The sequence below is a fragment of the Salvelinus alpinus genome, chromosome 1 (assembly GCF_045679555.1).
Source record: "Salvelinus alpinus chromosome 1, SLU_Salpinus.1, whole genome shotgun sequence".
In the NCBI taxonomy this organism is placed as follows: Eukaryota; Metazoa; Chordata; class Actinopteri; order Salmoniformes; family Salmonidae; genus Salvelinus; species Salvelinus alpinus.
In genome coordinates, this window is record NC_092086.1 from 106,218,136 (window position 1) to 106,245,760 (window position 27,625).

At 40.2% G+C, this 27,625-nt stretch overlaps 2 protein-coding genes across 8 annotated transcripts; both read left to right on the top strand.

Annotated features, from left to right (window-relative positions):
- Positions 1 to 411: 411 nt before the first annotated feature.
- On the top strand, positions 412 to 16,908 carry LOC139537722 (spindlin-Z). 7 transcript variants are annotated; one of them, XM_071339364.1, is made up of 7 exons: positions 412 to 560; positions 7,683 to 7,823; positions 8,023 to 8,141; positions 8,839 to 8,884; positions 10,631 to 10,893; positions 12,732 to 12,974; positions 14,359 to 16,908. In XM_071339364.1, the coding sequence occupies exons 3-7, from the start codon at positions 8,087 to 8,089 to the stop codon at positions 14,556 to 14,558; spliced, it is 807 nt and encodes a 268-aa protein (XP_071195465.1). In that variant the 5' UTR covers positions 412 to 560; positions 7,683 to 7,823; positions 8,023 to 8,086; the 3' UTR covers positions 14,559 to 16,908. The 7 variants fall into 7 exon arrangements, with proteins under 7 accessions (XP_071195465.1, XP_071195486.1, XP_071195454.1 ...); XM_071339385.1 differs by having other exon boundaries at positions 8,052 to 8,141; XM_071339373.1 differs by adding an exon at positions 4,971 to 5,185 and having other exon boundaries at positions 455 to 560; positions 7,683 to 8,141.
- Positions 16,909 to 18,161: 1,253 nt separating this feature from the next.
- nxnl2 (nucleoredoxin like 2) lies at positions 18,162 to 19,966 on the top strand. Its single transcript, XM_071339444.1, is given in 3 exon segments — positions 18,162 to 18,751; positions 19,489 to 19,616; positions 19,619 to 19,966. Coding segments are annotated over 3 exon segments (459 nt in total). The 5' UTR covers positions 18,162 to 18,452; the 3' UTR covers positions 19,651 to 19,966.
- Positions 19,967 to 27,625: the final 7,659 nt, after the last annotated feature.

Below are 27,625 nucleotides of genomic sequence, written 5' to 3' on the forward strand. Positions count from 1 at the left end.
TTCTGTTCCCTCATCTTTCAAATAATCCTACACTGAAGGCTTACACTTTTATGAACATACTTTAAAATAACTGACGGAATGTTATATTCTAAATGTGGGCAAACCAGATATTTTCTTAGGCAAACCCTGTATGGGAATAGATAACTCACAAATTAAACCAAAAAAAGAATAGAAAAAAATGCTTTGCATAAGAATTGGTTGTCAATTAAATAATGTACTCAGAGAGCTCTCCTCTTGTCCTCAAATTGTTACCAGCCCTGTCGTAGCATAGAGATCCTATTAAATGAATAAAGTATTCTAATTCTTAATTCTGTGTCGCAGTCAAACAAATGCGCAGGCGCAGAGCTGTCGGTTCGGGAAAAGCAAAATGACTCACTATTTTGCAGGAAGACAGAATTTATTGCACCAATTATGTATCGTGCTGTAACACTTTTTGGCAGAGGAAGGGGAGGGGATGGTTTTTGGCAGTAATCAGGGTTGCAATCAAACGGATACTGACTGAGGCACAGGGGAGAAAGCGGGATAGGAAAATATCTTGCTATAATTTCACAATAAAGCGGGTAAGATATTCCGAAACACAAACAGCTATTCTCACACACAGGAAGCCAGCCACAAACAATAATTCAAAAGGTCTCTATGCGCGCGCGTAACATGACTCTTCAAAACTGGGGTGGAAAGGAGACTGGTTTGGGGCATTTGTCTTCATTTGAAAATGTGTTTCTTGTCAACCAGAGTATGGTCCCTGTTGGTTCGACTGCACCGTTTCTCTGCGGGGATAGTAAATATGGCTGACACTGACCACTAGTGTAGCTAATGTACGGTGCTGGTTGCAGACGGCATTTATCTTACATTGCAAGACATTGTGTTGTGATGTCTTCAATCGATGAAGCAATCACTTGATACAGAAGAACTGGTTACGAAGTTAACTAGCTAGGTAGCTATCTAGTTTGTTTGGTTTGTTTGTTAGCCAGCTAGCTAATATAAAGGAAAATCTGTTTCACCAACAGATTTGGCTAGACTGCTTCAGAGACTAGCGTTAGATTGCCCAGCCAAAGACAAGTTGAAAACAGTGTTGTAGCTAAATGTGCAATACAACAAAAAATTGTCTTTACATAGCTAACTAAACTGATACTTACTAGTTTATAAACTGTGGTAACTTTTTGTACTTCAATGTAACTAGCTAGCTACCAAGGATTTCCGTTTGTTGTAACATAATCTGTCCAACCTAACAACTGTTAAATGATCTTGCGGCATTGTGCCGAGTTCCTCAGTCTGTGGACACAGTCCCAAGCTTCCTATCTAGCAACCAAAGCAAAGGTCACATTGACTGCACAATGTCATGAATCACGATCAACTCATCTGCCCGACAGACTATTAATTCAGTGTCAAGTGTGGTGGAGGCCGGGACTCTGACAGCTATTTATAATATGTGTTCATTTGCATCCTATATTTGATGCCAGTCTGTTGAGCATTTACAAAGGAGAAAGTAGACCAGAGGTATTCAACGGGGGGTGCACGGCACGGCCCCCTAGAGGTCGGCGAAAAAAATAAAATAATAATGATAAATATATATATATATATTTGAATATCACTAGCAACAACAGAATAAACTAATTTTGAATTGCATACCTACAGTAGAGAATAGGGGCATACGGATGTTTTTATGATGTCAACTTTATTTCTCAACTCCTAATATTGAGCAAATTACACTCATTGGAGTCAATTACATAGACTTTGAAAAAGCACCCGCGAGTATCAGCCGGAGAAAGTAAGATGTTTTGACCAAAACATGGCTAACCTTTTGTTTAACCAGCTGAACAGCTGCTATTAGTGAAAATGTGTTTGGAGTTACTTTCTATCTTATGGCCTATGTTAGAGTTTACACTTCTTCCAATAATAATGTGGGGAGGTCAACATAATTTAAAAAAACTATCTAACATCTATTCATTTTAAAATGTTGATTACTACTCCTTGCCATTCACCCGATGATAAGACAAGATGTACAATTTTTTTTGCTAACATAATGGGGGTCCCTGGTTCGCTGATTTGCCTGGGTGGAGGTCCCTGGGTAAGAAAAGATTGAAGACCCCTGAAGTAGACGCATTACAAGTTGATTAGGCTAATATTCCATTCCGTGTTTGGAAAATATCTGCACAAATGGATGACAGTTGGCATGAGTCCATTCATTCTGCCTTAGTCTAATCAAATATGAATTATGACAATGTGGTTTTACGTGATTGAAACTTAAATTCACTGTTGCCTTGGGTCAGGTTTTCGAAACTACTCAGGGTTGAAGGTCTGAAAGTCAGTTGCTGTCGGGCAAGTCGGGAGTCTTTTTTTGGTTGCCCGGAGATTACATGCAGAAATGCCATATACAGTGCCTTCAGAAAGTCTTCACACCCCTTAACTTTTTCAAAATGTTGTTACAGCCGGAATTTTAAATGGTTTAAATTTCGATTTTTTTTCGTCACTGGCCTACACACAATACCCCATAATGTCAAAGTGGAATTAAGTTTTTATAATTTTTTACTAATTAATAATAAAAAAAATGAAAAGCTGGTCTTGAGTCAATAAGTATTCAACCCCTTTGTTATGGCAAGCCTAAATAAGTTCAGGAGTAAAAATGTGCTTAACAAGTCACATAATAATTTGCAATAATAGTGTTTAACATGAATTTTGAATGACTACCTCATCTCTACCCCACACATACAATTATCTGGTACCTCAGTCGAGCAGTGAACTTCAATCACAGATTCAACCACAAAGACCAGGAAGGTTTTCCAATGCCTCACAAAGAAGATCACCTATTGGTAGATGGATTAAAAAAGAAACACATTGAATATCCCTTTGAGCATAGTGATGTTATTAATTACACTTTGGATGGTGTTTCAATACACCCAGTCACTCCAAAGTTACAGGCATCCTTCCTAACTAAGTTGCTGGAGAGGAAGAAAACTGCTCAGGGATTTCACCATGAGGCCAATGTGGACTTTAAAACAGTTGGAGTTAAATGGCTGTGATCAAGAGAACTGAGGATGGATCAACAACATTGTAGTTACGCCACAATACTAACCTAATTGACTGAGGGGAACCTGAAGGAAGACTGTATTTTTATATATATATATACATATATACATACACTACTGGCCAAAAGTTTTAGAACACCTACTCATTCAAGGTTTATTTTTAATTTTTTAATGTTTTCTACATTATAGAATAATAGTGAAGACATAAAATCAATGAAATAACACATGGAATCATGTAGTAACCAAAAAAGTGTTAACCTCTCTTGGGTACGTGAGACGTTAGCGTCCCACCTCTTCAACAGCCAGTGAAACTGCCGGGCGCCAAATTCCAATACAGAAATACTCATTATAAAAATTCAGAAAACAAAACATATTTTACATAGGTTTAAAGATTAACTTCTTGTGAATCCAACCACGGTGTCAGATTTTTTAAATGCTTTACGGCGAAAGCATACCTTACGTTTATTTGAGAACATAGCCCTGCAGACAAATCATTACAAACAGTAACCAGCCAAGTAGAACAGTTACACAAGTCAGAAATAGAGATACAATTAATCCCTTACCTTTGATGATCTTCATATGGTTGCACTCAGCAGACATTCATTTACTCAATAAATGTTCCTTTTATTCGATAAAGTCTCATTATATCCAAAAACCTCAGTTTTGTTCGCGCGTTTTCTTCAGTAATCCACAGGCTCAAACGCAGTCAAAACAGGCAGACAAAAAATCCAAATTGTATCCGTAAAGTTCATCGAAAAATGTCAAACGATGTATATAGTCAATCCTCAGGTTGTTTTTAGCCTAAATAATCGATAATATTTCAACCGACAATAACGTCGTCAATATAAAAGGTAAACAAGAAAGGCACTCTCTCGGTCGCGCGCATGAAAAAGCTCTGTGACACTTTAGGGTCCACTCATTCAGACTGCTCTTACTTCCTCATTTTTCAGAATACAAGCCTGAAACAAATTTTAAAGACTGTTGACATCTAGTGGAAGGCATAGGAACTGCAATTTGAGTCCTAAGTCAATGGATACTGTAATGGCATTGAATAGAAAACTACAAAACCAACAAAAAAACTACTTCCCGAATGGATTTTTCTCAGGTTTTTGCCTGCCAAATCAGTTCTGTTATACTCACAGACACTATTTTAACAGTTTTCTAAAACTTTAGAGTGTTTTCTATCCAAATCTACCAGTTATATGCATATCATATATTCTGGGCCCGAGAAGCAGGCAGTTTAATTTGGGCATGCTTTTCATAAAAAATTCCGAATGCTGCCCCCTACCCTAGAGAAGTTAAGACATGAAGGTCAGTCAATACGAAAAATGTCAAGAACTTTGAAAGTTTCTTCAAGTGCAGTCGCAAAACCATCAAGCACTAAATGATGAAACCGTCACAGGAATAAGGACTGCCACAGGAATGGAAGACCGAGTTACCTATGCTGCAGAGTATAAGTTGATTGGAGTTACCAGCCTCAGAAATTGCAGTCCAAATAAATGCTTCAAAGAGTTCAAGTAAGACACATCTCAACATCAACTGTTCAGAGGAGACTGTGTGAATCAAGCCTTCATGGTCGAATTGCTGGAAAGAAACCACTACTAAAGTACATCAATAATAAGAAGAGACTTGCTTGGGCCAAGAAACACGAGCAATGGACATTAGACCAGTGGAAATTTGTCCTTTGGTCTGGATTCTAAATTGGAGATTTTTGGTTCCAACCGCCGTGTCTTATCAGACGTGGTGTGGGTGAACGGATGATCTCTGCATGTGTATTTCTCAGCATGGAGGAGGAGGTGTGATGGTGTGGGGGTGCTTTGCTGGTTATGCAGTTTGTGATTTTATTTAGAATTCAAGGCACACTTAACCAGCATGGCTACCACAGCATTCTGCAACGGTACGCCTGGTTTGGGTTTAGTGGGACTATCATTTGTTTTTCAACAGGACAATGACCGAACACACCTCTAGGCTGTGTAGGAGCTATTTTACCAAGCAGAGTGATGGAGTGATGCATCAGATGACCTGGCCTCCACAATCCCCCGACCTCAACCAAATTGAGATGGTTTGGGATGAGTCAGACCGCAGAGTGAAGGAAAAGCAGCCTACAAGTGTTCAGCATATGTGGGAACTCCTTCAAGACTGTTGGAAAAGCATTCCAGGTGAAGCTAGTTGAGAGAATGCCAAGAGTGTGCAAAGCTGTCATCAAGGCAGAGTGAAGAATCTCAAATATAAAATATATTTAGATTTTGTTTAACACTTTTTTGGTTACTACATGATTCCATATGTGTTATTTCGTAGTTTTAATGTCTTCACTATTATTCTACAATGTAGAAAATAGTAAAAATAAGTAGGTGTTCTAAAACTTTTGACCGGTAGTGTGTGTATGACCGGTAGTGTGTGTGTATATATATATTTAAAACTTTATTTTACTGGGCAACTCAATTTAGAACAAATTCTTATTTACAATGATCCCCTACCAAAAGGCAAAAAGCCTCCTGCAGGGTTGGGGACTGAGATAATAAAAAATAGGACAAAGCACACATCACAACGAGAGACACTACAACACTACATAAAGAGAGTCCTAACATGACAACACAACATGGTAGCAACACAACATGACAATAACATGGTAGCAACACATGACAATAACACGGTAGCAACACATGGAAGCAGCACAAACATGGTACAAACATTGTTAGGCAAAGACAACAGCATACTGCTTGCAACAAGTCACTAAAGTAATGCTGCAAAAAAATGTAGCAATGCAATTAACTTGATGTCCTGAATACAAAGTGTTATGATTGGGGGAAATCCAAATACAACACATTACTGAGTACCACTCTCCATATTTTCAAGCATAGTGGTGGCTGCATCATGTTATGGGTATGCATGTAGTCATTAAGTACTGGGGAGTATTTCAGGATAAAAAATACATGGATTGGAGCTTAGCACAGGCAAAATCCTAGAGGAAAATCTGGTTCAGTCTGCTTTCCACCAGACCCCTGAAGAGGAATTCACCTTTCAGCACGAAAAGAACCTAAAACACAAGGCCAAATTAACACTGGAGTTGCTTACCAATAAGACAGTGAATGTTCCTGAGTATCAGAGTTACAGTTTTGACTTAAATCTACTTGACAATCTATGGCAAGACCTGATAATGGTTGTCTAGCAATGATCAACATCCAATTTGGCAGAGCTTGAAGAATTTGAATTGAATAATGGGCAAATGTTGCACAATCCAGGTGTGGAAAGCTCTTAGAGACTTACCTAGAAAGACTAACAGCTGTAATCACTGCCAAAGGGGATTCTACAAACTATTGACTCTTTGGAGTGAGATATTTCTCTGTTTCATTTTTCAATGCCTACAATTTCTAAAAACATGTTTTCACTTTGTCATTATGAGGTATTGTGTGTAGATGGGTGAGAAAAAATATATTTAAACCATTTAGAATTCAGGCTGTAACACAACACAATGTGTAATAAGTCAAGGGGTATGAATATGTTCTGAAGGCACTGTACAGTATTGCCTGCATTTCACCCAGCATAGGAGAGGAACCAGAAAGATCAGTACCTGAGGTCTTTGTATTTAGGTTATTGTCAGTAAAAACATTTGCAGAGTAGGCTCAACATGCCCAACTGCCTTAAATGCCACACATTTTCTGTCTTTCACTTAAAAAATGTGGAGGATCGAGAAAGATCAGCTTGGCTACAGGGTCGTTCCACCTCAAAAAGCAGAAGAAAGAGGACTTCGACACCCACCATCTCAGATTGTTCCCAAATTGTTTCTGCAAATTGTTTCCTCCCCAACAACGAGTATATAGTATCAGTTCTCTGTCTGACTAGTAGTATGGAGCTGCGGCTCAGAGGATTGTTTCTTCATCCTATGTAATGTATGCTCAGTGAATTTGGTAATGTTTTTTTTCCCCTGTTCAGAGAGATTAATAATTGAAGCTGTTAGGTTTATGTCCCATCCTACATCCTGATATTACCAGGTTCTGACCTCTAGATGGGGCTGTTCATGCTACAGATTAAACCTAATGTAGACCTATTCCATTGCTTAGACAAATAAATAACGCTTTTAGATGGAGATCCTCCATTGAGCGTGCTTTTTAGTCCAGGAGTAAGTATAACAGCCCTCAGTGTCCACTATAAACAGATGGCAGATGTGGCATTATTGATCTGGTGGTTTATGAAAAGGCTTGTGTTGTAAGCGGTTTTACAGGAATCAGTCCGGATAGTCACGCTGCTGATTTGATTCTCATGTTGGCCTAAAACAAGACTGCAACATATGAATGGGTTGTTGTATATAGGCCTAGTCTGCATAGCATAGAATTATAATTATTCATGAATCAATTCTATTCATGATTTAATGTTCCATGACTGATTCATGAATCATTCTAATTCTATGAGTAGAACTGACAGGACAGGACTAGTTTAATCCTGACATTCCCACACAAGTGGGATGGAAGGGGTTCCTTTATCATTTTTTCCATTTTGATGTTTTAGCCCAAATGTTTGGGGAGCCTGCTTTGGTGTGAAATAGGCTAGGTAAACAAACACAAAGCTTTCCCATTTTTTCTTAGATTAAGCGCAAAATTCGACATTAAAGTGACTGAATATCTTCACATGTATATCAGCATTTCTTTTGGTTTGCAGGTCTACCCAGAGTCCTGATGTGATCATCATCCCTGAACAGAAACATTGGCCTGCCCCGAAGTCAGTCCTCAACCAACTGTGGACAATCTGGATTGGATATCAAAGATAATCCGTCTTTATCCCCGTTATCTGCCTGCACTGGTAGACACTTTCTTTTTTCCCTCCCCGCCTGTTTCCATTTTCTGAATTGGTTGCCATATATAGATTTTAACTTTCTGACTTGTTACCTTCCTCTGACTGGACTCTTCTATTCAGATGTATTCCCTGGCTATCGTCCATCTCACTGGGCTATAACATATATCATTAATGTTTTCATTACGTTGGCATTTTTACACCCCAGACCTGGTACCATAGATATTTTCACCCTAGTCTGGCAGCTAGACTGCTCCACTATACCCTGATGAATGAAGACCCCATTCGGGAAGAGTGCGCCCGGCCAGAGATCCAGAGCCGATGCAGGTTAGTTTGGCTTTAAAGGGATAGTACACCTACATTTGAAAATTACATATTGGTTTCCGTACCCTGTAAGCAGTCTATGGACGATGTATGACAGCAATCCATGCTTTGGTTTAGTTTCCCTGGCACTGTTTCCAGATGCTGACATTTGAGCATTTGTGGTACAAATCCCATTTGCGTTCTTTATAGATGTGTTGTCGGCATCCCAAATGGCACCCTTTTTCCTTTATTACTCACTTGCTTACTTAATTAGTCCCATCGCTCCTTTGGGCTCATAGGCCATCGACGATCCTCTCCAGCTCGTTCAACCCCGTGCCGATTCTCTTGGTGAGGGCATCCTCTTTTCCTTTTGGCTTGCTGGTTCCAGGATAGAGCTTGCCTGGTGATGTTGGAAACACCTGGAGGACACCTATTCCCTTTATAGTGCACAACTTTTGTTTCCTTTTATAGTGCACTTCTTTGGACCAGGGCCTTTAGAGGCTCTGGTCAAACGTAGTGCTCTAATTGGCCTATAGGGAATAGGCTGCCATTTGGGGACATAGCCTTTGTTGTTTGCTCTTGTTATCTTCAGGTGACGCATTTAATCCGGTACATTTGGCCTACTGATAAGAGTAGAGTAGCTACTGAATACATTCACTACAGTCATTTGCACTAGAAGACCGTTTGTGATGTTTTTTTTGTGATGTTTTTTTTATCTAAGGACACACAGGTGTTTCTTCAAACATGAAGAAAAAGGACTCCCACAAGTAAGCCAGGAATCCTTATGCACTGTACTTACCTTAGCTTTGTGATTGTGCCAATGTAGGCATTCAACTGTTCTAAATGTATACATGTTGTGTAGTAGTATTACTTTAAAGCTGGTTTCAGGCTAGGCTAAAACCATCTGCTGTCTGCTTAGTTTTTCCCAGATAGAGAACATCAGTTGTGCTTGCTAAGATAAGTAAATGATTAAGTCTAGTAGTGCCATGCTGAATACCTGATATCAGATACTGGTCTTAAGTGACCTGCTGAAGTTAGTACAGGGTTAGTAGCAGCTGTGTAGGGACACTACCATGGTCAGGGCTATATTCACACTTGAAAGAACACAATCTTTAAAGGACTCCTGTAGACAGGTCAAGGGAAGGAAAGAATGCAGATCTTGCCTGTAATACATTGCTATGGCCTACATACACCACATGACCAAAAGTATGTGGACACATGCTTGTTGAACATCTCATTCCAAAGTCATGGGCATTAATATGGAGTTGGTACCCCCTTTGCTGCTATAACAGCTTCCACTCTTCTGGGAAGGCTTTCTACTAGATGTTGGAACATTGCTGCGGCGACTTGCTTCCATTCAGCCACAAGCATTAGTGGTCAGGGCCCTGTGCAGGCCAGTCAAGTTCTTCCACACCGATCTCGACAAACCATTTCTGTATGGACCTCACTTTGCGCACAGCGGCATTGTCATGCTGAAACAGGAAAGGGCCTTCCCCAAACTGTTGCCACTAAGTTGGAAGCACAGAATTGTCTAGAATGTCATTGTATGCTGTAGCGTTAAGATTTTACTTCACTAGAACTCTAAGGGGCCTAGAACTCTAAGGGGCCTAGACCAAGACCAATATTCCTCCTCCACCAAACTTTACAGTTGGCACTATGCATTCAGGCAGGTAGCGTTCTCCTGGCATTCGCCAAACCCAGATTTGTCCGTCAGACTACCAGATGGTGAAGCGTGATTCATCACTCCAGAGAACAAGTTTCCACTGCTCCAGAGTCCAATTCCGGCAAGCTTTATACCACTCCAGCTGACGCTTGACATTGCGCATGGCGGTCTTAGGCTTGTGTGTGGCTGCTTGGCCATGGAAACCCATTTCATGAAGCTCCAGACGAACAGTTCTTGTGCTGACGTTGCTTCCAGAGGCAGTTTGGAACTCGGTAGTGAGTGTTGCAACCGAGGACAGACCTTTTTTATGCGCTACGTGCTTTAACATTCGGTGGTCCTGTTCTGTGAGCTTGTGTGGCCTACCACTTCGCGGCTGAGCCGTTGTTGCTCCTAGACGTTTCTACTTCACAACAACAGCACTTACAGTTGACCAGGGCAGCTCTGGCAGGGAAGAAATTTGTTGAACTGACTTGTTGGAAAGGTGATATCCTATGACAGTGCCACGTTGAAAGTCACTGAGCTCTTCAGTTAGGCCATTCTACTGCCAATGTTTTCCTATGGAGATTGCATGTCTGTGTGCTCGATTTTATACAGCAACGGGTGTGGCTGAAATAGTCAAATCCACTAATTTGAAGGAGTGTCCACATACTTTTGTTTATATAGTGTATTTAATTATTTAAATATTGTATTCCATTTGATATACTGTAATACCAGACTTATCTAGAAGCTACTGTACTGTGAAGGACTGACAGCCAGTTATCAAAGGTTTTCCCCCTTCTTTTCATTGGCTATGTGGATATTTGTTTCCCCAATCCCTCTCTTCTCATTGGCTGAAATCTGAAACGTACAGGAAACACAAGAACAGCATGGGCCCCAACAAGGTGGTGTCGTCGTCTGCGCCGCGCCGGAACATGGTGGGCTGTCGTATCCAGCACATCTGGAAGGAGGGGAGCACTGCGTCTCAGTCGCTGTGGAAAGGCATGGTGCTGGACCAGGTGCCCGTCAACCCCTCGCTTTACCTCATCAAGTACGACGGCTTTGACTGTGTCTACGGCCTGGAGCTATATAAAGATGAGAGGGTGCAGGGACTTGAGGTGCTCCCTGACCGTCAAGGTATGGCCTTGGTCTATTGTCCATTCGGACAGTATTCAGACCCTTTGACTTTTCCCACATTTTGTATAATTACAGCCTTTTTCTAAAATAGATTTTTTTTTAAATTCTCTCATCAATCTACACACAATACCCCATAATGACAAAGCAAAAACAGGTTTTTAGACATTTTTGCAAATTTGTTAAAAAAAAATTACATTTGAAATATCACATTTACATAAGTATTCAGACCCTTTACTTAGTACTTTGTTGAAGCTCCTTTGGCAGCGATTGCAGCCTCGAGCCTCAAGCATTTCGCTACACTCGCAATAACATCTGCTAACCATGTGTATGTGACCAATAAAATTTGATTTGATTTGAGTCTTCTTGGGTATGATGCTACAAGCTAGGCACACCTGTATTTTGGGAGTTTCACCCATTCTTCTCTACAGAACCTATGAAGCTCTGTCAGGTTGGATGGGGAGCGTCGCTGCACAGCTATTTTCAGGTCTCTCTCGACTCTGGCTGGGCCACTCAAGGACATTCAGAGACTTGTCCCGAAGCCACTCCTGCGTTGTCTTGGCTGTATGCTTAGGGTCGTTGTCCTGTTGGAAGGTGAACCTTCGCCCCAGTCTTAGGTCCTGAGTGCCCTGGGGCAGGTTTTCATCAAGGGTCTCTCTGTACTTTGCTACGTTCATCTTTCCCTCGATCCTGACTAGTCTCCCAGTCCCTGGCGCTGAAAAACATCTACACAGCATGATGCTGCCACCACCATGCTTCACCATAGGGATTGTGCCAGGTTTCCTCCAGATGTGACGCTTGGCATTCAGGCCAAATGAAATCAATATTGGTTTCATCAGACCAGAGAATCTTGTCTGAGAGTCCTTTAAGTGCCTTTTGGCAAACTCCAAGCGGACTGGCATGTGCATTTTACTGTGGAGTGGCTTTCGTCTGGCCACTCTACCATAAAGGCCTGATTGGTGTAGTGCTGCAGAGATGGTTGTCCTTCTGGAAGGTTATCCCATCTCCACAGAGGAACTCTGTAGCTCTGTCAGAGTGACAATTGGGTTCTTGGTCACCTCCCTGACCAAGGCCCTTCTCCCCTGATTGCAAAGTTTGGCCAGGTGGCCAGCTCTAGGAAGAATCTTGGTGGTTACAAACTTCTTCAATTTCAGAATGATTGAGGTCACTGTGTTCTTGGGGACTTTCAACTCTGCAGAAATGTTTTGGTACCCTTCCCCAGATCTGTACCTCGACACAGTTCTGTCTCGGAGCTCTACGGACAATTCCTTCGACCTCATAGCTTGGTTTTTGCTCTGACGTGCACTGTCAACTGTGGTACCTTTATATAGAAAGGTGTGTGCCTTTCCAAATTATGTCCAATCAATTGAATTTACTACAGGTGTACTCCAATCCAGTTGTAGAAACATCTCAGGGATGATCAATGGAAACAGGATGCACCTGAGCTCAATTTCGGGTCTCATAGCAAAGGTTCTCATTTTGGGTTATTGTGTGTAGATTGATGGGGAAAAAATGTTTTATCAATTTTAGAATAAGGCTGTAACTTAACAAAATGTGGAAAAAGTCGAGGGATCTGAATACTTTCCAAATGCACTGCATGTATATACAGCGTCAACATTGTTCTCTCGACATATTGATTTACTGACTAGTGATCACACAATGCGGATAAACCACTATCATAGACTAGCTTCCTTTTGTGCTGTAATGGTCTTCTATGTTCATAGGTGAATGTCTCTAAGATTTGTCCAAGCTAGAAATATGAATTGTAATTGAAGGGATTGTTGCCATCACTTACCAACCATATACTCTCCCTGTCCCATATTTTTGTTGACCTGTTACAGCCTCCACGCGCGCCAGCGACGTCAACCTGGCCGACACGATGATAGGGAAGGCTGTAGAGCATATGTTTGAGACGGAGGACGGGACTAAAGACGAGTGGAGGGGCATGGTTTTGGCCCGAGCCCCCATCATGAACACCTGGTTCTTCATCACCTATGAGAAAGACCCCGTTCTGTACATGTACCAGCTCCTAGACGACTACAAGGAGGGAGACCTGAGGATCATGCCTGACTCCAGTGAGTACGGTAAAACTATGAAATTTTTTAAAATACTAAGCAGTGTAGACCAAATCCCAATGTGAAAATGTATAAAATACTAAGCAGTGTAGACCAAATCCCAATGTGAAAATGTATAAAATACTAAGCAGTGTAGACCAAATCCCAATGTGAAAATGTTTAAAATACTAAGCAGTGTAGACCAAATCCCAATGTGAAAATGTTTAAAATACTAAGCAGTGTAGACCAAATCCCAATGTGAAAATGTTTAAAATACTAAGCAGTGTAGACCAAATCCCAATGTGAAAATGTTTAAAATACTAAGCAGTGTAGACCAAATCCCAATGTGAAAATGTTTAAAATACTAAGCAGTGTAGACCAAATCCCAATGTGAAAATGTTTAAAATACTTAACTTACTTAAGTTGGACCCCAGGACGAGTAGCTGCTGCTTTTGCAACAGCTAATGGGGATCCTAATAAAATACCAAATCCCAATGTGAAAATCATCTGGAAATGCAGATTAGAGACTCCATTTTATAGCCTCCGTCTTTCCGTAGCCTATTCAAAATAGATTTTTAATTTGAAGCTTGCTGCTGGTCAAACCTTTGAGTCTAAGTACATTTTTATCAAATCAGTTAAATAGGCAAAATGTTGATGTTGCACAGTGCAGTGCACACAGTAAAATAATACTGAATATTAGGTAGAATTATGTGCTGCTCTCAGATTGACAGGCTAACATCACATTCAAATATTCTCCTTCAACGGAAATAAAGAAAACATTTCAGAGAACCTCATAACATTCTCCATCTACCAATAGTGATGCCATTATGAAAATACTAAGCTGTAGACCAGACAAATCCATTATTTTAGATACAACAGAAAACTCACGTGTGAAACTTCACTGCCAGACAAGTCAAAACAATTTTCTTATCTTTCGGATCCATTTGGGTCCGATACAGACCCAATTGTACTTGGACCCGGCCCTCTCTCATCTCTGACATGTTTCGGGTCGGATTTGGTACACTTCGAATCCAAATCGGGTATGGAATTGACTTTCAAAGAAATTAACGGGTCCTGTTAGGGACAGGTGGGAAGTTTGCAGGTCCAATTCTCTCAGCATGGTGAGGCTTCTCTTAATAATGACAATAGCCTACTCTTTGATGTTCTCCCTTAATGATTAAAGCTATCATCATTGTTATGGTAAACTTACTTTACGTAGTCCTTTTTATTCCTATGGGGAACAAACTATAAAGGTCCACCAGTTCTTCTACTAGTCTAGGGATTAATTTAACCTGACATTGACAGGCCACAATAAACCTGTTTCTGTGTTGTCTCTGCCTGTTGATTTGATCTCAATTGGACTAACCTGGTTAAATAATTAATTGGTAAACTTATGTGTTTTCTTCTCTCCCAGATGACACTCCGCCTGCAGAGCGGGAGCCAGGGGAGGTAGTGGACAGTCTGGTGGGGAAACAGGTGGAGTACGCTAAAGAGGACGGTTCCAAACGAACTGGCATGGTTATCCACCAGGTGGATGCCAAACCCTCAGTCTATTTCATCAAGTTCGATGACGACTTCCACATCTACGTCTACGACCTTGTCAAGACCTCCTAAGGCAACCTTTTACCCTTTGACCTTTTCACACTACTGAGCCGAATCGAGCTGTACTGGGCTGGCCTGGTTACACGTACATCCACCATAGCTGAAAAGACTATGCAAAGATATTTTAGAGGTGGTACAGTTTGGTTCAGGTAGGCACGGCAGTGTGAAAAGGGCACTGGGTCGCTGGGCCTAGAGGACAGGAGGTCTATCTGGGGAGTTAATGATGGATGCAGGAAAGACGATGGTCACCACATGGAACCTTACCTTATCCACCAACTTTTCTTAAATATATCTCGAACGTTTCGTGCAACAGCTTCTTTGAGATGCGACAGACGGACAGCTGGATTGGATATTTCACTGAAGCCTTTGGATTGCTACTAAAGCATCTAGTGTTCTAGAATCTAATCAGAAGAGGGGGGGGGGGTCACTGTGCAACTGAGTTATTGGCCACTTGTTGTCTGAGAAGACTATTTGTTTCTGCAACTGGCTATCCCCTATCAGAGTAAAGATCTTAAGGATTTGTTACATAGATCCCTTTGTAAGGGGAGGGACGGGAAAAAGATATCAGCGTTATTTGAACACTGCAAATTAAGTGTGACCTTTAAAGTTAATTACTATCTGGGTTTGTGTCCATCTCAGAGAATTGTTCCAGCCTTGACTATGATTATATTTGTTTGTTTATAATGTTAAAAGATACACGACAACATATGCAGTGAGCAAAGGCATTTGTTGAGGGACATGACCATTGTTTTAATTGAAATGTTTCTTTGTTTTTTTTCCCAATAACTTGTTCATGTATATTCATATATAATGATAGTTAAATACTGATGCCGATATTTGCAGTTTTATCGTAAGCACTAATTTCAAAGAATCTACTCAGAAAACATTTACGCAGTTGTCTTTATAAGTTTTGCCTTTAATAATAATTATATGTTGATCATCTCAACAAACACTATTCAGAATGGTTGACCAGTGAGAACGTTAATCTGTAGTCCTGAGACTGAGTTTGTTCATTAGGCCTTGCCAAAGCCCTCGACCCTTATCATTCATTATCCAATCATAATAACAGCAATAATTATTATAATTATTCAGATAATACTTATGTTTGTTATTATTGTTCCTGTAGTTATATGTTTACCTTTTGGGGGGGGGGATCAAGCATAGTTTCTATTTTTCATTGTTATACGTTATTTAGAGACATCTTCTTCACCTCTGTCTTTGTGTTAAACAGACTTTCTGTTTAATTGGCATAGTAACCTTTTAGTAAACTGTTTTATCAAGCCTTTAAAAAAAATAAAGACAGTATGGTGAAAGCACTGCAAAGTAAGTAAAGTATTTGGAAACTAAAACTCCACACCAGCTCCTCAAACGTGTTCTAAATTCAGCAGTACCACTACAACAATACTAAAGTGTTTCTAAAATCTTCACACAACTGTTAATTCACAACAAGTATTCAAAACTTTAAATGCAACACCCACTTTATAGAGTGCATGTTATATTGTACTCAAGGAAAGGTTACTAGACTCAATTAGATTTTTATTTGCCTTATTTTGTTGAAATGAGCTGTTTCCCGCCATTATTTAAAGCCTATAATAATGTAGTTGAAATGTGATAGCCGTTTCTGTCTTTCTCTGTGTGGGCGGGTGTGTGACAAAACAACATTCACCAGATGCCCCTAGTAGGCCCCTTTGGAATGTTACAATGGTTGTCAGAGAAACAGTGGGCTCCTGAGCACTCTAGAACCTCTGACATACAGATGTTGTTAATTACTGTAGTAACGTTTAGTGTTCATGTGACTGTAACCCCCCCTCTACACTCCTCTGCCTTACTACTCTTTCTCCATGCCCTTCTTGACCTTTAGCAGTGTTTATGCCCAGTCTCTGAAGAGGTAGTATAGTACTGATATTTTCATTAGCCTGTGTAGTAACAGAACAGATGTGCCGTTGTGACTGATTTGCGATTAGATAAACCACTGCATCTTCAGCTGAAGTGCCTGCAGAGACATATAAAGCCCATTAGTTCTTTTTTTTTAAACATTTTATAACTGTTTTTCTTTCTTTGATGACTGTATGGCTGAATGGTAGCTTTAGAAATAAAACCTGAGAGATTATGTGTATCGGTTATAATGAGGCTCATAATTCGAAGACCCCATAAGGTACCGTATAAACCTCTCTGTATCTAAGAAGATAAACACAAGTATCTTATGTATCCTGTTGTATTCCAAACCGCAAACTGACTTGTGTTTTATGCAAGATGTCACCTTCAGGAAAATAATTGAAAGTGTTTGATGGATTGGCATCTCACACTGTGTTTGATGTTGGTTCATTTTGGGATAAAATAAAAATAAAAGAGAATATGAAAATAGTCCATTATTTTTGCATGAGTAGCGGAGACAGTAGAACTGTAAGTGGAAGTTAGTGTGAGATACACACAAGCATCTGTAATTTTTAACTTTTTCTATGAGGTTATCTTCATTGTGTTACCTGTTGTGACGCTCCCTTTTTTATTTTCCTGTTTTGCATTTCTAAAGAAAAGAAAAGTAATTTTTTGTATTACATTTTTTATTCTGCTCTGCTATAGGATGAAACTCACTGGGTTTGATGGGCCAATAGAAAGGCCACATGATGCCAGTGTTACACAGCATTTGAGGGATCATATCTTTCACATACAATACAGATGTTGTCCGTAAATATTTTTTATATGTATCTCTTTTGAGTGGCACAAGGAAAACATGAACTCAAAGAAAAAGGCCTTATAAAATTGGTAGGGGAATGTTTATACAGCATATATATATATATATATATATATATATATATATATATATATATATATATATATATATATATATATATATATATATATATGAGAAAAAGAGATATGTGTGTGTGTGTGTGTGTGTATATATATATGTATGTGTGTGTATATGGGGTGTAAGTATATGCATGTGTGTGGGTGTGTAAGGTAGGTAGCACATCTTAGTTACATATCAGAAGAATAAACAATGTACATAGACACTTTAAAGAGAAAACATCATTAGGGTTTTCATTACTCAAAGTTACTCTTAAATCAGTTTAAAATAAGATTGAAAACTATGACTTACTGTATTAAGGTCCCTTTTAGATGCTGTTGCTCTTTCCTAACTTGTAAAATACAGTGTATAGTTGATTCTTCATGTTTGTTGGCGTCTACTTCAATGGCTTCTATTTGAACTGGTAATTTGTTATAACTCTGAACAATGTAGAGAGTTAATTTGATTTGCTTTAGGGGTATAAGCATTTAAAAACATGTTACTTAAATCTGTAATTTTTATAATTGTTACGTAAGTATCCTTATAACATTTTAAAAAATAAAAACGTGATGTGAGGTTGTGTGGTGGTTTCTTTCCTTATGGTTTTTCTGCTTTTAAAGATGCCAGACTTAGGTATTTCTCGTACAGAAGATCACTCCCCTCAAACAAATGTATTCGTCACATACACAGTGTTCAGCAGGTATAAAGACATGAGGCTATATATGCATTGTCTAAATATTTTTGATTGTACCTTTAAATAGTTACGTAGAGGACTTAGGACACTGATTGGCCACGTGAGATGTCAATCAAACTGGCAGTTTGTTTTAGCCAACCAACAGTAACCAGCTCTACAGCCGACACATTTTGTTATGACCAAGTTATGACCGTTTGTAAGGTGTTAGTTACTATCTCTATATAGTGATTGAAGAATGAAAATGATGACCGTTTTGCACTTCTACGAGTGATTTCACGTCTTGGTTAGTAACGGTTCACCGCGAGCAACTGCTACAACTGTAACCGTCCTAAACTGTTTTTGACAACAGTTGCCTAGGTCGTTAGTGCTGCGCGTGGCTGTCCAAAATAAAAAAGATATATAACTATAATGGTTCGATTCGACCATGGTGGAGGTTTTTGTGTGGAAAACTCTGCTCAATAAAGGGGATCTTATTGATCCAGAAGAAACTCTCAGGAATAAAGTAGTAGGACTATATTTTTCTGCCGGCTGGTGCCCACCTTGTCGAGATTTCACCCCTATTCTATGCGATTTTTACACGGAACTTGTCTAGGAGAGCGAGCCACCTGCACAGTTCGAAATAGTTTTCATATCTTCTGACAAGTCAAGTGATGATATGGTGGAATATTATCATGACATGCACGGGGACTGGCTGGCCCTGCCATGGACGGATCAATACAAACAGTAAATTCTTAGGATTTAGGATCTTTTTTGTAGCCTATTCCTATTTGAGTTATTGTAAATAGCCTAGTGACACAAACATTTCTACATACATTATGGCTGAACTGATCGTATATGCTTTTCCCCACGGTTTGTATCCTATCCCATAGCACAGCAGGCTAACTGTAGGCTACAGGCTTTTTAAAAGGTTTATGGGTCACCCTTTGAGGGATTAGGTTTAAAAATAGGGCAAGGTCTCTACGAGCCTGATTAGACAAAGTGATTGGAACTCTGCAAGGCTAGTCTACTGTATGCTCTGACACATTGGGACCTGTATTTTATGTTGTAGCACAGTGGTTCCCAACCTTTTTCGGTTACTGTACGACCAACTGAATTTTGCTCTGCCCGGAAGTACCCCCTCGTGTGCATTTTACCAGTAGGCCTATGGTCTCATGAGTCTTCTCAAGTACCCCATGTGGATAGGCCAAGTACCCCCAGGTCCTAGAACCCCTGGTTGGGAACCACTGTTGTAGAACATGTGTTTTGAAATTGTTATTCTCACCCATTTGATTGATAATTGGCCTATCAATTATGAGAAACGTGTGTAGCTATCCTGCAACATCCCTCTCATAATTGGTTTCTGTGACTGACACAATCCTTTGTGGCTTCATAAAAAGTGAATGTGTTATTTTTGCCTGGTATGAGCCATGTGGTGATAAAGACCTGATTGTGCTCTGTGCTGTTCCACTTTCCCTTCCCAGTGATCTCAAGAACAGGTACAAAATCACAGCAGTCCCCAAGCTGGTTATTGTGAAGGAGAATGGAGACGTGATCACAGACAAAGGCAGGAAACAGATCCGGGACCAGGGCCTGGCCTGCTTCAGGAGGTGGCCGAAGTCTTCCAGAACTTTAAAGCTTCCTAGACATTCTAAAATACATCATTCTACATTCTAGAACATCTTCCTGCTCCTAACCCATAAAGACTGTTCTTATCTAGCTGTCTATTCTAAACTTCTGCACTATAACGCAATACTGTCTATATTCTAAACTTCTGCACTACAACGCAATACTGTCTATATTCTAAACTTCTGCACTACAACGTAATACTGTCTATATTCTAAACTTCTGCACTACAATGCAATACTGTCTATATTCTAAACTTCTGCACTACAACGTAATACTGTCTGTATTCTAAACTTCTGCACTACAATGTAATACTGTCTGTATTCTAAACTTCTGCACTACTGTCACAAGCCGGCTCATAGCCTGTGACAAAAATGAGGGGACACGAACAACAGGTATAGGCCAATTTAAAAGTGTTCTTTATTATAAACAAACTATTAACTTAAACTAAGAAAAAGGAATGAGGTGTGGAAGTATCATGATGTAAGGTGTATGTAAAGTGCATGGATGCGTGAATATGTGTGTGTGAACATGACTGAGTGAAAACTATGCAAAACTACAAAGGAACAAACAAATCATGAGCATACCTGGAGGAGCAGAGAGAGAGAGAGAGAGAGAGAGAAAAAGAGAAGTGATTAGTGACAGCTTTATACCCTGAGCCCAGGTGGCTCCAATCACTAACGACCCTCCTCTGCCTGCAGGAGGAACCGCCCCCTGCACTGCAGAGGAGGAGCCGTGACACCCCCCTCCTTAAAATGAGGGTCCCACCCTCAACCCAACTTCCTCCAACATATTCAAAATAATTCAAATTTCCCAAAAAACAAATAAACAACAAAAATACCAATCCCGGCTCCTAGCAGTAGCCCCGTGTCCCCCAGCAGACTGTCCGCCCCTCCAACTCAGCAGCCCTGGTACCTGGGGAGCAATTTAAGAGGAAAGAGGCGCAGATAGCCCGTAGGGTCAGCAGAGAAGAGATACAAGCTAGGTTAAAGGAGCACGGGACAGAGCATCAGCAATGATATTATCCTTACCACTAATGTGTCTAATATCAAGGTTGAAAGGTTGCAAGAACAAAGCCCAACGCATCAGGCGCTGGTTTGGGTTTTGCAGGGACCTCAGAAAAACAAGTGGGTTGTGGTCAGTGAACACAGTTAAAGGGGTCAAACCAGAACCAACATAGACCTCGAAGTGCTGTAAAGCCCAAATGAGACCTAAAGCCTCCTTCTCAATTACAGAATAGTTTTTCTGATACTTATTAAATTTTCGGGAGAAGAAACTGACTGGACACTCAACCTTGTCGTCATTCTCCTGGAGAAGCACAGCCCCAGCACCGATTTGACTGGCGTCTACCTGCAATTTGAAAGGTTTCCAAAAGAGTCTTAACTGAGTCTTAACTGAGTCACAAAAGAGTCTTAACTGCATCAAATGCCTCTTGACACTGGGTGGACCAGATAAATTCAGCCTTGGCCTTCAACAGATTGGTCAGTGGGGACACTACTACCGAAAAGTTTTTACAAAAAGCACGGTAGTACCCCGCCATTTCCAGGAAGCGCATCAGTTCTTTCTTTGTAGAGGGCTGTGGGAACTGCTTCACAGCCTGAACCTTGGCTTCTACGGGACAGACAAATCCCTGACCAACAACCTTGCCTAGGTATGTGACTGTAGCTTTGGCAAACTCACATTTTGCCAAATCAATACCTGTGTCCAACATAGACTGCATCTCTGTTCCCAGTTTTAGTCTCTTCTCCTCAGATACACGATAAAATCTGTGTTTGATAGGCTTAGCATCTCCGATGTCTATATCATGTTCAATTAAGTGGGTTTGTGATGGAGTGTCAGAAAAAAAAACAGGGTAGTTTCTAATAAGAGCTACCAATTCATCACGTTTCTCAGAGTCTAAATGATCTACCAAAACCCCAAGGTTTTGCAACGTCTGGGAGTTTTTCAACCGACCTTGTAAGACCTGGTTTGGCTTACTTGTACACTGACACGTATGACAAGTTTTAATAAACTGAGATACATCCCGCTTTAAACGTGGCCAGAAAAAATAACGAAGTATGCGATCATAAGTTTTACGAACACCCATATGACCTGCCACATCACCATGTGAAGTTTGCAACACTTTATTTCGCAAAGTAGTAGGTACAACTATTTGAAAGACTGGTTCTCCTAAACCCTTATCATAGTGTGGAACCCATTTCCTGACCAACAGCCCATCAAGAAGAAAATAACACTGAGCACTATTCCTCACCACTGAATCAGGAACCACTTTATCAAACAGATCAGCTAAAGTAGTATCGGCCTTTTGCTCAGTCATCAATGAATCTCTAGAACTAGTCAACTGTTCTGTCTGGAGTTTGACTGGCAACTCAAGACTTTCTGGCTTACTCTCAATCTCCTTACGAGAGGCTGCGCGGGTAACCGCACAAACTGGAAATACCTCAGGAGACACACAGTTCTGATCCGGAGATTCCCTTGCAGGGGACACTGAAGGTTGCTTCTTACAGATGTTTAATTTGCCATCTGCCCACACCTTACTACCTGCCAAGTCATTCCCCAAAATCATGTGCACTCCCTCTACTGGCAACTGAGGTCTAACCCCAACATCTACATCACCCTCTACCAGACCACATTTTAGGGTAACTTCATGTAAAGGACAAGAGAATGGAACTAAACCCATACCACATACCATTACACAACGGCCAGTATTAGACTCTTTAGAGAACGGCAAAACAGATTCCAGAATAAAAGAATCTAAAGCTCCAGTGTCTCTTAGGATCTTGATTTTAACATTCTGGTTGCCATCTACCAGGGACACTACACCATCTGAAATAAAGGCTGAAAAATCACAGCGGGAAAACTGAGAATCAAACTCAACTAGTGGCTGAAACAGCTCACCCTGGTGGTCAGAGGCTGTAACAGGAGCTGCCATCATAGCAGGTTTAACTTGACCTGACTGTTTTGAATGAAGCCGAGGACAATCTTTCTTCCAATGTCCTGCAACTAAACAGTAGCGACAGGTATTAGCATTAACCGGTGCTTTAAGTCCTCCAGACCCAAACTTCTGCTGAGGCCTTTGGAAAGAAGCCCCCAAAAAAGGTGACCTACTATTCCTAGGAGTAAAGTTATTTTCATGGTACATGTCACTGTTTGACTCAAAATGGCTTTTATGTGTTAGCCTGTACTCATCTGCAAGGATTGCTGCATCACTTGGAGACTTAACTTTACGTTCATTCATGTATGTAGCAACCTGGTCAGAAACAGAATTTTTGAACTGTTCTAACACAATCAAATTAGACAGACCCTCAAAAGTACTAACTTCAGAAGCTGTACACCAACGATTAAATGCAGAAGTCAAATCACAAACAAACTCAGAATAGGTTTGTGAATCTAACTTTTTCCTGTAACGAAAACGTTGACGATATGCCTCTGGCACAAGCTCGTAGACCTTCAGAACTGCTGATTTAACTTTAGCATAAACTTTACTGTCAGCTACACTCAGTGCTGCAAAAGCCTCACGTGCTTTACCTGTAAGTACACATTGCAACAACATAGTCATGTCCAAATCTGACCAAGCTCTAGCTTCCGCAATACGCTCAAATAAAGTAAAGTATGTGTCTGGATCTGACTCATCAAATTTAGGCAACAAACGAAGATTCTGTGAAACATCAAACTGTGGTAGTCTTTCCGGTCTATTAGCATTTCTCAATCGCTCTATCTCTAATTGCATTTGCAACAGTTCCCTCTGCTGCTCAAAAGTTAATGAAGGGCTAGACTGAAAACTTGCACCCTCACTACTAGCAGACTGACCGCCAAAAACACCCATTTCCCTAAGACCCTGCTTTAAGCTAGTTTTAACAGTCTCTTTAATTTTTTTATCAACAATCTCAATCTGATAATGTTCAGCAATTTCAATTAACTGCTCCTTAGTACACAACTCTAAGGCTACCTCTGAAGGAGCTTGAACAAAACTACACAAAATGGAAGACATTTTCCTCAACCAATACAACTATTACAAATGCTCAAAAAAACACAACTCACCTGCTGTCAATCTGGGTTCAAGGACAGGAGCCACACCCCACTATCCTCCAAAACTACTAACTAACTGGCCCTGGTCTTCGTGCAGTCACATGTGGTGGGGTTTTATGCACACAAAACCAGTGGAGTGGAAAAGACAACCAGAAACTGGCGGCCCTCCCATAACCACGGAGGTGCTCCCGAGCCGATGTAGGGGAAAAGGGAAAGGGATGCTCTACCCACGTTCACTGCCACCTAAAACAAAAACACCACAAGCCTCCTATGGACACTTGCTGATATGCCTGAACAGGAGAGGACTCCCACCTGAACAAAACCCAGAAAAACACAGAGTGAATTGCTTAGCTACCAAGCTAACTGAACCAAAAGAACACATGGCTCTCAACTCTCTCTTAAACAAAAATTGGCCCAACCAAAACATCCACTCAAACAAAAAAACATTTGGCAAACTAAACTAAACTAACCCAAGTTAACTACTATCCCGGATGAGCCTCCACTTGTCACAAGCCGGCTCATAGCCTGTGACAAAAATGAGGGGACACGAACAACAGGTATAGGCCAATTTAAAAGTGTTCTTTATTATAAACAAACTATTAACTTAAACTAAGAAAAAGGAATGAGGTGTGGAAGTATCATGATGTAAGGTGTATGTAAAGTGCATGGATGCGTGAATATGTGTGTGTGAACATGACTGAGTGAAAACTATGCAAAACTACAAAGGAACAAACAAATCATGAGCATACCTGGAGGAGCAGAGAGAGAGAGAGAGAAAAAGAGAAGTGATTAGTGACAGCTTTATACCCTGAGCCCAGGTGGCTCCAATCACTAACGACCCTCCTCTGCCTGCAGGAGGAACCGCCCCCTGCACTGCAGAGGAGGAGCCGTGACAACGCAACACTTGTCTATATTCTAAACTTCTACACTACAACGCAACACTTGTCTATATTCTAAACTTCTGCACTACAACGCAACACTGTCTATATTCTAAACTTCTGCACTATAACGCAACACTGTCTATATTCTAAACTTCTGCACTATAACGCAATACTGTCTATATTCTAAACTTCTGCACTACAACGCAATACTGTCTATATTCTAAACTTCTGCACTACAACGCAATACTGTCTATATTCTAAACTTCTGCACTACAACGCAATACTGTCTATATTCTAAACTTACATTTACATTACATTTAAGTCATTTAGCAGACGCTCTTATCCAGAGCGACTTACAAATTGGGCTTCTGCACTACAACGCAATATTGTCTATATTCTAAACTTCTACACCACAATGACAATATGTCTTTTTTTCTAATGAATAGACATGAGTGGCTTATATTTTCAGAATACATATTTTGAGGCGTTTGGCTATTTTTTATATTTTGTTTTATATGACTTAAAATGCACAATAATGATTAAATCTTTTGCTGTCTGTTTACAGTCTGATAGTTATTGTGAAGTGTAATGATGTTATGGAACAATCAAGTCAGTGCCATTCCTCAGTGTGCCATTAGAATGCTAAAAGAAAAGCCCACAGGATAGATAGTATTTTCACCATAGCTAAATTTAATCACAATCATTTTGTTTTCCTTGTAAATTAGCAAGCTCTTTGACTTTGATTATGATAGTCAACAGTCAGCGCACATCCAAGCCTGCCTATAGATTATTATCTATATGTTATTATATGTTATTATAACAAATCATGCTGATGTCAAATAATTGAATAATGTCCACTTGATGGCTGTAAAAACTAACAAGGTAACGCTAATGCCTTTGCACTTTATTCCAGTGATATCCTTTTTACCACAGGATGTCGCCATAGACTCACTTATAAGGCTACATCCTCAGCTATAGATTGTATGCTACAGCACTTCTCCCTCCCCCATAGAGTTTCTGTTTTTCCACCTATTATCTTTTGTGAGAAAGCATTTCATGTAAACAATATATTTGTAAGAATATTTTGAGAGAGTTGCTATTGCAGTATGTCAAACAGGGAAACTAGTTTGAGGGGGATTTGACCAAATGCTAAACTGAACTTGATCCTTTGAATTAAAAGAGGCTTGACAAAGTAGAGGAATTTTGTGTTAAAGAAACCTCTGAAATGCCATAGGCATAGCGCTTGCTCAGTCAGCTCCTTCCCTCCCATTACGTTATGGTCTCTGACTGAAATACTGCCTACACAGTGCTGACTGGGCCGTTCAGTCCTCTGGTTAATTCACTTATGCAATTATGGTGAATTATTTAGAATCTGTTGAAGAAACTTGCTGTCCGTACTCAGCTGAAGTGCCATTAGGTCAGCGTCTTGACCATAAAAATGTATATTTGGGTTTTTATGAACACAGTTATTGTCAAGGTGACAAGTGATCAGAGAAACCTTTAAGACACCTTGTTCACTGGTCCAACAGCTGTCCTATGGAAAGAGCTGCCACCAGTTTAGCAATTGAGAGGTCTTGAACCAGCGACCCTACAACTACAGGACAAGTGCACACCTGTGGCATAGGTCAAGTGTGCCATAATGGTCTAGACCTCTTGGCGGTGGCCATAGTTTGCTCATATAGGCTACAGCGAGGCTACAGCAAGGATATCGGCTATCATGAGGTAGGTAGGCTTGTGAGGCGAAGTCACTCCAATGAACGGGTTGACCAAACTCACAATAATTGTTTCCAGCTCTTCTTGGTGATGCAACCATTATATAACACTTTGCCGAGTGCAAACTAGTCCCGAGAGCAAAAAAAAACTTAGGCTATTTGAACGGTTTGACTTTTAACTTGGCTTGAATGCATGGCACACAATCACACAACATTTGTGAGGTTCTCAGGACCTGCTTGAGCCAGACTTCCCAAGTACCCAAATGAACTGTCTGACCTCAGACACTGCTCTGAGACCTGTTCTCAGTGTTCCTTTGAGACACAGCTGGAGGGAATGTGTGTAATGAGTGGACATGATGAATAAACCCCTGTACGGTAGACTGGCGGGTGGCTGTGGTTTTCATACCACTGTGCAGCTCTGCTTCTAAATCGCAGAACAGAGTTGCAACAAGAGGACCTCAGTTGCCTAAACCCCAACTCAAAATACCACCGATGGTAGGCGAAAACAGGGTTCCCTTTTCACAACTGATTTCAACTAAATATTATTGGTTCCACAGCCTTTTTATAGATTTGTCAACTTTTTGTAATTGAAAAAAAAAAATGTTGGCTCAAACATGAGAAAACTTCTGCAAAAGTTCAGTCAACTTAAAATTATGTGTTTGCTCAATTTGTCTCATTATTTTGGCATCGTACCTACAAAAAAAAGCCTGTGGAACTAGTTACGCACACAGTACTTTTAACAGACAATGTTTTCAGCTGACATACTTGACACACATGATTACATTGTGCATGTTCATTTATACAGGAGTTAGTGTTCAACATGTCCTCACATGGGATTTGAACTTACAAACTCTTGGTTCACAGCATTCCAATCTTCTTGCTAACAGGTCCTGAGAAATAAATCTCAGCTCTGTCAAAAGTACAGTTAAGAAAATCTATTTAATTTAAAGTGTAACATTAAAATAGAGTAATATGCAACACCAACATTCGAAAATTATACAGAAAACCCCAAAATTGCTAAAATAAGTCATTCAAATCAATAATGAGAGAATAACTGCATTTTTAACAGAGCTGAGATTTATTTTGAAGTGCAAAGAGTAGCAAAACAGGTGAAATCAGTCATTGACACAGACCTGGTGGCATCGGGGAATGTTGGAAGCCCATGAACCAAGAGGTTGTGCATTCAAATCCCAGGTGAGGACAAGCTGAATAATAATTAGTGTATAAATGAACATGCACAATGTAATCATGTATGTCATTCCTTGTGTGTCAAATATGTCAGTTGAAAACATTGTATTTTAAAATCACTGTGTGTGTAACTAGTTCCACAGCCTTTTTTAAGGTAAGATTCCCTAAATAATAATTTCTAGTTA